The following is a 12,322-nucleotide window of genomic DNA, read 5'->3' as shown; positions in this document are numbered from 1 at the left end:
CGGCGTTCTGGCGATTTACTCGGAAGGCTTCAGTAGAAGCTGCTGGGACTCCCAGCAGCTTCTACTGAAGCAACTCTACTGAAGCCAGTCCCCAACAACCGGGGACTTCCGGCCGGGGATTTTGGGCGGCAGTATACGCCGTGAAGTTGTTTGCGGCCTGCCAGTAAACCCAAAGCAGAAGAAGAAGAAGTGACGTCAGCGGCTTCATTTGCCTAATCCACCCCCAGGGATTTATTCCGGTGTGAACGCGATCTGTATTTAGTTCATCAGAACTAAAGAGTTCTGATGAACTAAGTTCTCATGAACCTTTGTGGGAAAAGTACTGCGGTGTGAATGCGCCTAATGAGGTGTGAATGGGTGAATGGCTCGTAGTATGTGAAGCGCTTTGAGGGGTCTTAAAGTCCTGATAAAGCGCTATTCAATTACAGTCCATTTACCACTCGATCTGAGCCAATTTATCAGTCCAACTCTACTAGACTTATATTTAAATCAAAACATGTTAGAATCTGAAACACTGAGGACAGTGCATTTCTGAAATTGTCATCTACATTCTTAAAACTTGACTCAGGATGCTGAATCTGTGGAAATGGTCAGTTGACCTTGTTTGGGTTTCCCTGCCTGATCACAAAACATGAGACTGGGAGCTTTAGGGAAGAGGTGGGAAGTCCATTAGTGTCCCTGCGTTACCCACCACTCTCCTCCCACTTAGCAGTAATGGAAAAGTCGGCACTCTGTGTGTTTATTGACAGGTGCCCGGGGAATGGACACTGAGTGTATGTGTGCTCTCCTCAATGAGGAGGTCTGTTGCTAGTGTTTCTTTCCTTTGAATGTGTCGTGAATAATAGCTCATGGAAAAGTTGGCTAGAAGAAGTGGGAATTATCTCTGTCTGAGTGTGTGTGTGTTGGTGTATGTGTCTGTGTGGGTGTGTTTGATTAGCTCAGACAAGTCAACAACTGTCTGAGCCATCTCTCAGAACGAGGCACGACACAGGAGGTGCAATTAGAAAGAGGAAATATGATGCTGGTAAACAACTAAGACTACAACCTATCAGGAAAAATATGTGAGATATGTGGGAGATTAGCAGGGTCTCCTCCTGCCTATTTTACTTTAATTGAAGATCAGACCAGAATGTTCTTAATATGTGCTGAACATTCTGTAATCCTGAAAAAAGATCTTGAATCGAAGGTGTTCATGTAACAGCAGCAAAGCCTTTTTAGTGTCTAAACAATGTGAGCAAAATGTTCTCTGTCTGACTCATAGGGGGGCTCTGGGATAATTTAACCACCGACTGTTACCATGGACGACAGAGCAAACAGTGGTACTTAATCAGCGCTACGCAGAGACCACAGCAGCTCACTTTTCTCTCCCCCCTCTGCTGTTACAAGACCTACACTCACTATTCCACCTGGTTCAGTATAGTTATTAAAATATTATTTCACCCACTATTCATTCAGCCGATAGTAGAATAAATAACATAATTGAATGCTTGTGTAATATGAAAAGGACTATTACAAGCCAGATTGTCAGTAAAAAAAATACAACCAAAAATAATTTACATTTTAAATGTGCATTGTTCCGTTTTTTATCCGCCACTATAAAATAAAGCCATTGTATTAAGATGAGGATCTGTTAACTGCCACCTTAAATACATGTTATGTATTAATGTTATAATTTTAATATATTTACAAAATCTACATTTATAATTCCTTTATTGTAATATCCTACATTTTTAATAAGATTGCTCCAATATTCAAGAGTGAGATTGTTTAGGAAGAATTTTACAAGGTTTAAAAGCTTTTAGAGAAAATGCATCTATTAGGAAAGTAGTGAGCTTGTGACTTGATATAGGATAAATAAGACTTGTATTATACTGTACTAGTCGTGTAAGTGTTTGTAAACTGTGTTTTGATATAGATTTGCGGTTGTGAAATGTTGCTTTAAATTATTGACTTACATTTTGCTCAATTCATCAAGACTTTACTCAATTCTTTGTTTATATCAAAAGTATGACAACATGTTTTCTGCAAGATTTCTAAGTAACAGGGGGTGAAAAAAAAATACATTACATGCTACTTGTTAGACACTTTTATCCAAAGCGACTCACATACTCAATACTGTGGACAATCCCCACAGGAGCAATTTGAGGTGAAGTGTCTTTCCCAGGGACACAACAACATGCTGACTGCAGTGGGGTTTGAACCTGTGCTCCCCTGATCCGAACACCAACGTACTAATCCACTGCGCCACAGCCTATACAATAGTTATTTTGGGTGAGGTATTCCTTTTAACATTTGCAATCTTGATTCCCCTACATGCATGCAGACATTCAGCAACTCGCTCGCTTATGATAAACACACCCCCCCTCAGAGACATGAAGAAAGGCCTCTGCGGTGAGTCACAGCAGCAGCTGTCTGATCCTGTCCAGTCCTTGCAGCTGTGCACTCTGCTATCTCACTGAGTGATATCCCTGACCCAGGATGGGAGAAGGCCAAAGCACAGATTGACATGAAGCAGAGGTGGAGCTTTGTGTGTAAGAGCCATTTCCGTGGAGGCCTGAATCACATTGCTTTGATCCCTGAAGAGTTGTCGGGGGCTAAAATAAGGACGTTAATGTAGTCTGGTCATTAATATTGATGCCTAACCCACCCACGCTCTCCTAAATAAGGCTCAAACAATTCACAGAGGACTGGTCAAGCCTCCTGCTCCCTCAGGCATTTTGGACTCTTATGACAGAGGGCACAATGCAAATTCTGTTTCGTGAAGATCTCTTTTTCCTTTTAGAATAACACTCTGATGGTGCCATGTTTAAGCCTCCTGTGGCTAATGGAAATATTAACAACCAGTCCCATTCAGTTTATAGACAAGTGGGAGCTCTGTATTACCTTGTAGCCAACATGGCGTTGTCATGTTAACGTGAACACCACAGGAAGGGAGTTCCTTGTTTTTTCTGTCACAGTGATTTGTGATTTCATACACATGGACCTGGAGGAGGGAAACCCTTTTCCACAGCTCAGCCTATCCACGTCCATGACTCTGAGACCACTGGAATCCCAGGGTTAGTCGCATGCAAAGACGGAAATGTATTTTCCCATTTGCACCTCTGTGTGCACTGGCAGATACAGTGCTAGAATGTCTTATATGACTATCCCTTTCTCTGTCAAGGTGCCATCCACATTGACACATTACTCATCCAAATTGAACAACTCCCTTCAAAATGTCAAATTGGAACTGGTTTAAGCACAGCATTAGCTGCTGCTGCTGCTATAAATGAAGATGCTTTAATTGTTTCCATCTTTTAGTAAAAAAAAATTGTCTGTTGCATTTATTCATTGTTCATATTGGCGCTTAACAGAATAAAGTGGTTCAAGTAAGGGCAAGAAAAAGCTGCCAACGTGAAAACATTGCTACATTGCCCAACTACAGGAAGCTATAAGAACTGAATTACATGATGCCGATTAAAGATTAATGGCCAATAACTCCTGGAAAATAACACTTGTGGGTTGTCGGAAAGGCAAGCACCCACAGTGCTTTGCTTTCTTCTAAAATGGGCAGTTGTTTGTGTTTTCTTAATAACACCACTGGGATGTTGAAGACGGAAAAAATTGCACACATTTTCAGTTGTGCACCTTTTTATAATATAACATGAGCAACCGTGCTGTTTTTAAATGTGAAAAACATAATCCACTACTTTGGAGGAAAACGTTCGTCCCTCAGAAGAAGTGTGAAGTCTATAAACAAAATGGTGCCTTTAAAGAAAATAGGAAATAAATCAGATTAGAGTGCACTGTTCTCAGTTTGCGCCCTTACACTGATGACATCATTTGAGTGCACTTTCTTTATTTATAGATTAATAATCCTAAACATCTATGTGCGTGCAAAATCTAATCCCAAAGGAACCAACAACCTGGCACGCACTCGCTGGCGGTCTATAACTCAAATACCAGTGCCCAGAACAGCAGCAGTTAAAATATACCTGACTGTTGCACTTCATACTAAAGGTTTGGACATGCCACACTTTGCATTCACACGCAACATCTTACGTTACAGCAAAAACAGATACTTCTATTCATAGTGAATGTCTAGATGCTGCTTAAACAGCCTACTAAAGTCTCCATGGTAGATTTGTGGTTTAGTGTTTTCAACAGAACTGTTGAACTATCCACCACAAAAGGGAAATATATTGAATTAATGGAAAAAAGAACAAAGCACAGTATGGACATAAGAACTAAGGTTTCATAGTCAAACCCAAGCACATCAATCAAATAACCAAACACTAAATGCAGGAAATCAATCAGTTGGTGCTGCTTATCGCTAAATTCAGACTTACTCAATGAAACAAGACTCCAGTGCATAGCTGGTGGTGTATTTTTAATCCACAGCAGTATAGCGGGTATACCAACTCAAGATATTTTGGCAAACTTTTTATTTTGGCTGTGGCCTTGTAGGTGAAGGGTGTGCCTACAAATCTTGGGATAAACAGCATGGAGGGTGTCAGCAGCTTGCACTGAGTTGTGATGTGGTATGAGGACACATTTCTGTTCGCAGGCCAAGACGTTGGACGACAGCTACGAGCGTTCAGTGGAGGGGTGACCTGATCAGTGTTCCAGTTGGTGAATCCTGTCTGCAGCTATAGGATGGGAATGTTTAGTGGGACAGGAAGGCAGCTGGGCCTGAGATCAGATCAGTGTCCTCGTGTGGAACCAAACCCGCTACCAAAACATCTGGACTGATTTAAACTGAAAGGAACCAGACACGTGTACACAATATCTACCAGGTGTTTTAAAGCACCATAAGCTGATAAGCAAGTACAAATGTGTGTCCCTAAATAACTCAACAAAGTATATATAGTACACGCTCTAGAAATAGCAGGGATCCTGTTGCTGCTGTACCAACTGTATATCCTCATGGCAGGAGCAGAGGAAAGGTAACAGTAACAATATCAGCAAATCCTCCTCCGTTACTGTATCTCCAAGTAGTGTTGTACTGTACACTCACTCTGATAAAGCAGCAAAGAGTGCAGATGTAATGTATGATACAAATAAATAATAATTACACCTATTCAAATGTGCCGGAATAGAGAAGCATATTACTGCCAATGATTTTTAAAATGCACAGTGCTGTACAGAGAAGGAGTATATCCCTCTGGAGGTAACGTCATTGCTGCTGTATCAAAATGACCCTCTGCTTAATTCTTTACATTCCTTAGATGTTGTGACATCAAGTGACATCAAATAAATGTGTTTTAAAAAAGCAACAAAAATGTGATCTGACTAAACAAGAAAAGGTAGTTTTTTCTTAAGGTGTAACTCACTTGTTCTCTGTGGTAAACAAACATATTGTGTGTGCCAAAGAAAGAGAGAGATTAGAGTGTTACAAGATCTGGATTTGGACAATCAGGCCAAGAGAAACAGCTCTGGTTTTGAGACATTGTTGGTTAAAACTAAGATGATGAGTGGAAGAGATAAGCAAAGAAAAAACAAACTTGACTTGAAAAGAATAGTTAGACATTTTGGGAAAGGCACTTAAATGTTTTCTAGACTAAAGTTACATGAGAACACTTCTCATCTGTGTGGAACATAAAGCTTTGCTAACTTTGATACCTTGTTTGTTTTACTCCTTACAATACCAAGAGGAAAAACTAGTGGACATGTTGTTGGGGCTATTTTTTGACAGGATGCAGTAACTTCCTGGCGTCTCCTCTTGTTACCTAACAATCTCAAGATTACAACCAAGATGTGACAGCGCCTAAACAGGAAATTGTCCAGCAACAATTAATTTTTGCACTTTTTTGTCCAGACTAAATAACCACAACATAATGTGAGGTCAATTTAGAGGTGCTGGCGGACAGGGACGACAGGCAAACGGTTTTCAAATTTTCAGACTTTGTGCTAACAAGCTAAAAGGTTGATGGATGTAGCCTCACATTTAGCACACGGACATGATAGTGTGAAAATGTTAAACTAAACCAAATTTAAAAAAAACGTCTTTAAATTCCGGCTGGTATTAGTTTGTGTTTTTCTTTTTGATAATAGTAGACACTTTTAATGTGAATGTTTAGGTCATGTACTCGATATTGCAGCCTCTAACTATTGGATCACTTTTTACACGCGGGGGCTCACAAGCCACCACGTTCTGGAACTCTAAACTGGCTCGAGATGGTAGCTCACATGCGATAGTGAAATGTGGAGCCTGCAAGATATCTTTCCACAAGCCTGAGGAAGAGGAGAAAAAGGACAGAGGGGAGTGACAGAAGAGAACAACATAATACACCAAGTGCTGGAGCAAATACTGAATGAGCTGTGCCCTTAGTTCTGGATTAGATGTCTAGAGTTGGAGTAGAAGGGGCTACATTGATAGTGGGAGAGAAACTGAGAAGGAGGGAGCAGAACAAGTGGGTATCTTGGCAGGAGAGGCAGAGAGATGCCAACGGAATGAGTCACAACACCAACTTAGTGCTTTTTGGTGTGGCCGGTTTCTGTTGCTTGCAAGCGGTTCACTAAGTGATTCATAACTGCTTCCTCTCAAATACTTGGAATTAATTGGCCAAAGAAAAAATTGACTGGATTATTTTGCCATGGGAAATTGGAACAGAGATGTCACATAGTCAGGGCAAGATTAAAGTATATTCAAATAAGGTGGGCTGGGGCTGGTGGCAAGACTTTTTGGCTGCGATCCGATCTCCGCTGGGTTGGTCTGGAATAAGTAGACTGTAACTGAGAAGACTTACATCTCCATGATAGAGCTGATCACATGGCTATCACTGTCTTTGAGCTGCAGCCAAACACACCCTCATTCCAGACACACATCAGTACTGTCTGACACTCTAAGGGACATACACTATTGCATTACATAAACCGGATTAATCCGCATAATTAAATAGTGAGCATTTTGAAACACACAATCCTCATGGGCTGAGTCACAGTGTCTAAAAAAAGCATACACGTCCTCTTATCAAACAAACACAAATGAGCCTCACACTGCACATTTTATCACATGGAAACCTTGTTGTTTAGCTGCTTGTTACGAAGCATGTAAATCCATAAATTGATGGCATTAAAGGGGTTACTACATCAATATCAGTTAACAGGTATTCTGCAATACAACTGCATTTGTAAAAATAAGCTGTAAAAATCCTTTAATGGACGCAAACGTTTGTTGAGGCTGAACCCCACAAATTCAAAAATGATGATGGTCCCAAAACATGTATGCAAACGGTTAATAATGAGTGTATGTTAAAGTACATGGGATGTTTGTTTAGTTTTTTAACATGGTATCAAATTGATATTGAGAACAGTGTAATTCCCTTATATTGGTATCTACTTCTACATTTCTTGTGTTGTGACTTCCCTTATCACCACAGCGGCAGCATCCTGGTTTCTTCTACCCTGACAGCTGAGAAGGTGGAACATTTTGACTTATAAAAATCTAATGTTTGTAATTTTCGACAGAAGTTAATTATGTGTAGCAGGGCTTACAACTTTAGCTGTTTGAAAAGAGAATACAAACATTCTTATGGATTGAATATGGAGTTGCTATCACCTCTAGAGGGACATTTACAATCATTATTAAACAACCATCATGAGACTTAATTGAGAAAGACACGCTAATATCTCTAACACAGCTAGGGTCTTGTAAGATCAGGTTCATTTCCAGACAGCTGTTACAAAACACTAAATTAGACTTGTGAGGCTGAACTAATATAGTCAATTGACTGGTGATATGAGAGTAATGGGAAATAAAGCAATACACTAATTTAAAAAATGGAAAGACAATTGGTCTATAAAAGACAGCAATACAGTCAGAGCAGAAAAACGTGGTGTGTGTGTGTGTGTGTGTGTGTGTGTGTGTGTGTGTGTGTGTGTGTGTGTGTGTGTGTGTGTGTGTGTGTGTGTGTGTGTGTGTGTGTGTGTGTGTGTGTGTGTGTGTGTGTTGGAGCAGGGCCGCATTGACTCATTGACCACTTGCGAACCGCAGAGCAGACAGGCTTTGGTGCTGTGTGCAGCAGGAAGACCCTCAGCTGCCGCAAGGTCACTTCTAGATAGGGGTTTGTTATTTTAAAACTGCAGAAAGATGCCCCCTAATGAGGAAGCAAATATGTGTCTCTAACAGAGGTCCTGTTCAGACATGGCATTAACATGTGTCTTGTGTAAACCAGTCATGAGAGGGTAGCTCTACGTCTGTCAGTTCACACCTGACATCAGAATACATCTCGAGTGACCACTTGTGATCGAGTGGATCTCACTACACAAGTCTATATGCATATAAACATGTTATGAGGAGTTCAGTTTTCATTACAAAATTAGAACCGGTGGGAACTGCATGCACTCATTCACCTTTTTTTTTTGCGGGCCAGCACCCTGCACTCGGTGAAGCACGACAGAATATAAATATTGTTTTACAAGTTTAGAGTAACACCCAGGCCCAGGATACATTTGCACACACTGTAAAAATGCAGCCATCTGTGGCGATCAGATCTCAATGCGCCTTTGCTACCTTCACACCTGTACTTAGACTTGTCCACTTGTGATGGTATCGCATTAAAACCAGGTCTCATTATGGCTTACACTTCAAATTGTAAGCCATAAAAATGAACACATTTGATTTAGTTTCTAATGAGGATGTTCTTTGCTGACCCCAGTAACACCATAACTTAAGAATCACTTAAAAGTAAATGGATAGACCAAGATCTTTTCAAATTAAAACAATAATTATCTGATATGTAGTGGTTGAATGTAACCAAGTACTGTTAACACAGTTAGGTACTGATGTACTGAATTATTATACATTATGATACAAGCTACAAGGCAGTTTACAAAGTAGATGCAAGAAGATAAACTTGATGCATAAATAATTGTAATCAAAAAATCCGATATATTCCGAAATAAAGAATACCTTTACATTGGGAACTTCAAGAATATTTTTAATTAAGGACTCAGAGTATTTACGACCAGTACTTTTACTTTAGTTTAAGATATTTGTTCCACCACAACTGATATGCAATGCACATTTGGTCAACATGTCTTCATCAACACACCCCGCAGTTGCCGGGGGATCCTGCGAGCGACCATCATTGAAGGTTTAATTATAAAGCATCGCTGTCAAAGTCTTTCTAGGCTAAAAATCCTGAAGTATGTGTCTATTCTCAGAGTGCAGAGACAGATTGACAGGAGAGAATAAAACAACACCTGCAATTAAAGCTAAACTTACAGAGTAAAACGTTTAAACAGCAAAGGTAACGCTCTGAAATGTTTTCACTTGTCTTATCCAATTATAGCCTCCCTTGACATTGACACTGTAAGTGAAAGGCAATATTGGTTAGGAATGGTCACATACACACGCACTGAGAGTTGATTTTACTTGACTGGTAAGGACAGAGCACTAGCTTTCTGACTGACAGGGACGTTTACCGGAACCTCTACCTTAACCTCCTCATAACTAACCCTGACCCTGATCTCATCCTTACGCATTAACACACACAAACAGTAACGCAGCAAAGTGTTGAAACTGACTGAGAGCCAGTGTTGATTTACACTGCTGCCAATTCCTGACCAGTTCGTTAATTAAACGGGACACGTGCAGCCATCTTCTGTCAAAAATAGATCCGATTGTGGGAGCTGAAAACATGGAGGCAGCAGCTCTCCGCTTTCAAACATGACTGTGACCAGTGTATATGTCAATAGTAGCACTTTACATAATACTGACAGGAAATGAATTTGAATGATTTGTGGCTGCTGAAGCACAATCAAAGCTTATGACAGAATAAAGCCTTAACATTACAACATGATGCAAGCTTCGCCACATCTGCAGCTTGGCTCATGCAAAGTGCTGTACGCTACAATTTCTAATTGGCATGCCGTTAAAAAAGAGCTTGCCATATAGACAGTATCTCAAACCGCAGGGGGGCACCTGATTTGCAGAGTAATTTATTAAAGACGAGTGTCTATGATTGGATTTCTGCTGCATGCCAATAGTGTAACCCACTCCCATAGTGGACATCCCAGGAAGGGGAGCTGAAATGGTCAGCCTGCTAGTAGTAAGCTCTACAACTCTCAGATTTAGTGTTGCTTCCAAGGGGGTAAAAGTTATGATTTAATGTGCACAAGGTAACTACTTCGGACATTTTCTTTGACATTTGACATCTCCATGCCGCAGGTTTACCAGAGACATGGACATGACAGCAGTGTGCTGCTTAAAAGAAAGGAGTTGCTCACCTGGTTTCAAATGTACAACAGCTGTCACACTTTCACACGTCAATCTGATTTCTAACCCATTTTTCTTTCTAACATGTTCTAACATTTTTCTTTCCAACATGTTCATGGTCCCAACTGTTTGAGAAGTGCTCCCTAAAAAACATTTCACACTGCCCCAATACTCTTTTGGGTTCTCAGGTATTAAAATGCAGGTTTGTGCATGATTGCCAGTGAGTGCCACTTCTGAGAAATCTTAATAATATAAACTACATCTTCATCTTACATGGCATCGCCCTGCCAACTATCTGCTCACTGAGCCCTCCAGGCTGGGGCGTTGGTTCTGTCTCAAGTAGCCCTTCATGCCAGTGTTTATAGGCCTTTTTATTTACACCACTAGTCTTTATATAGTTTCATTTGGTAATCATGAAGTCTTGGAGTTTCCATGAAAAGCTAGTAGTAGTAGGTGGATGTCGCCTCTCACTGATCATGAATACAAACCTTATAACAGTTTATAAATACACCTTGCACTTTCTGTTTATGTTCTAAAACATTACAGCCTCATTAAAGTTTTAGGAAAAACTGATTTAGACATGTATGTCATGGAAACCAAAGAGCCTGTCCTGAGAAACTACAGGATATTTCCCCTAACACGGGTCAATTCAAGCCACAGTGTGACTCTAACTCTCTCTGGTGAGATGATGTCAAAAGGTGGCTCTGATGTTTTGATAGCTTTTCAGGTGCATTTCACACTGCCCTCCCAACTTTCCTATGCAGCATTGGGAATGCAACACAACCCCTTAACATACCTGTGAGTGTAACTTTAACAGCCACATGTAAAACATTACCAGAACATTCTCCAAGAAAGATGGTTTGCTATTGATCCACCCAGCAATGGAAATAGTGAGAGATCAAGCTCACACACACTGAAGTATTCACCTGGTAGATGAGCACTTTGAAGTTGCGTCTCTTGAGCAGCTCGCTCTCGTTGCTCTCCAGCTTCTTGATCTGGCCCGCCTGCTTCTCCAGGTTGTTCCTCACCGACTTGACGTTGACGCTGACCTTGCGTATCTTATCGAGCATTTTGTTGACAGTGTGGGTTGTGCCGACGTGATTCTTGGACATCTTAGCCAGCTCCCCTTGGATGGTTGACACTGACTTCTCCATGGCCCCCTGCCGGGCCTCCAGCCCATTCTGGGTCTGCTGGATCTGGTCTACTACGCCGATAATCTTGTCGAGCAGAGACAGGACCATGACCCCATTCATCTGTGCTTCAGTCTTGCCTCCAGGTCCGGTGGCCAGTTCCAGGTCCACCTCCTCAGAAGGGTCTTCAGAAAGATCATCATCATCGTCGTCTACAGCCGGCTCTGTGGCGGCGGTCACCAGAGCTACCTCGTCGTCGTCATCGTAATGCTCTTCTACGTGCGCCTTCTTGACACCTGTATCCGCCATGGCTGTAAACTCCGAATGCAAACCGCCTGCGCACTGGCTACAGTTAAAAATAAACTATTGAAAAACGACCTGCAGGAGCCTTGCTACACACAACTCAAGTCCGTAAACCTTTCTTCTTCTTCTTCTTCTTCTTTTAAAACAACTTCCTCAAACACTTGCCTCTTTCTAGTCTACTTTACACTTTAATTTTCTCTTCACCCTCAGTCTCTGTGTCTCTCTGCCTCTGCTCTGGGATGACAGCCAGCCAAGGGGAGTTGGGCCTCTCACAGCTGAGGCATGTATGCCCTGACTTAAATGCCTCTGCTCCCTGTGAAACCACCCAGTCGAAGTTTTCCCTTCTTACACCCGCCCCCAGCTCCCCCAGCTGCCATGGGCTCCACCCAATCTGTCCCCAAGCACAGGGCAGCATTTCTCTACCAGATTCCAATCAAATGTAGACCGTCTATCAGTTCAGACCAATGAATTGTGACAATTTGAAGTTCACAATCTACTATTGTGCTCACCCGATTATGTCATGTCAATAAAGGCCATGCTGATTGTTTTACCAAATGCATGTGGTTTGGGGCAGGCTACCCTATTGTGTTTGATATATTCCACGTGTCAGTGTGTTGTTTATATTAGATTGAATGTTTAATTGGATTGATTTTTGCTTTTCTTGTACTTTCTAAAGTCTGATTCTTGG

At 41.3% G+C, this 12,322-nt stretch overlaps 1 protein-coding gene across 1 annotated transcript in view; it reads right to left on the bottom strand.

Moving 5' to 3' along the window:
- cavin1 (caveolae associated protein 1) overlaps positions 1-11,917 on the bottom strand; it is a 25,267-nt gene extending 13,350 nt beyond the window's left edge. The window contains exon 1 of the mRNA XM_010772226.1: positions 11,128-11,917. Coding sequence (XP_010770528.1) covers positions 11,128-11,640 — 513 coding nt within the window. The 5' untranslated portion in view covers positions 11,641-11,917. The remainder of the gene's footprint in view (positions 1-11,127) is intronic.
- Positions 11,918-12,322: the final 405 nt, after the last annotated feature.

Source organism: Notothenia coriiceps, unplaced genomic scaffold, assembly GCF_000735185.1.
Source record: "Notothenia coriiceps isolate Sejong01 unplaced genomic scaffold, NC01 NC01_scaffold00011003, whole genome shotgun sequence".
NCBI lineage: Eukaryota > Metazoa > Chordata > Actinopteri > Perciformes > Nototheniidae > Notothenia > Notothenia coriiceps.
Note: the sequence above shows the minus strand (reverse complement) of the source record. Positions and strands in the feature narration are given on the sequence as shown.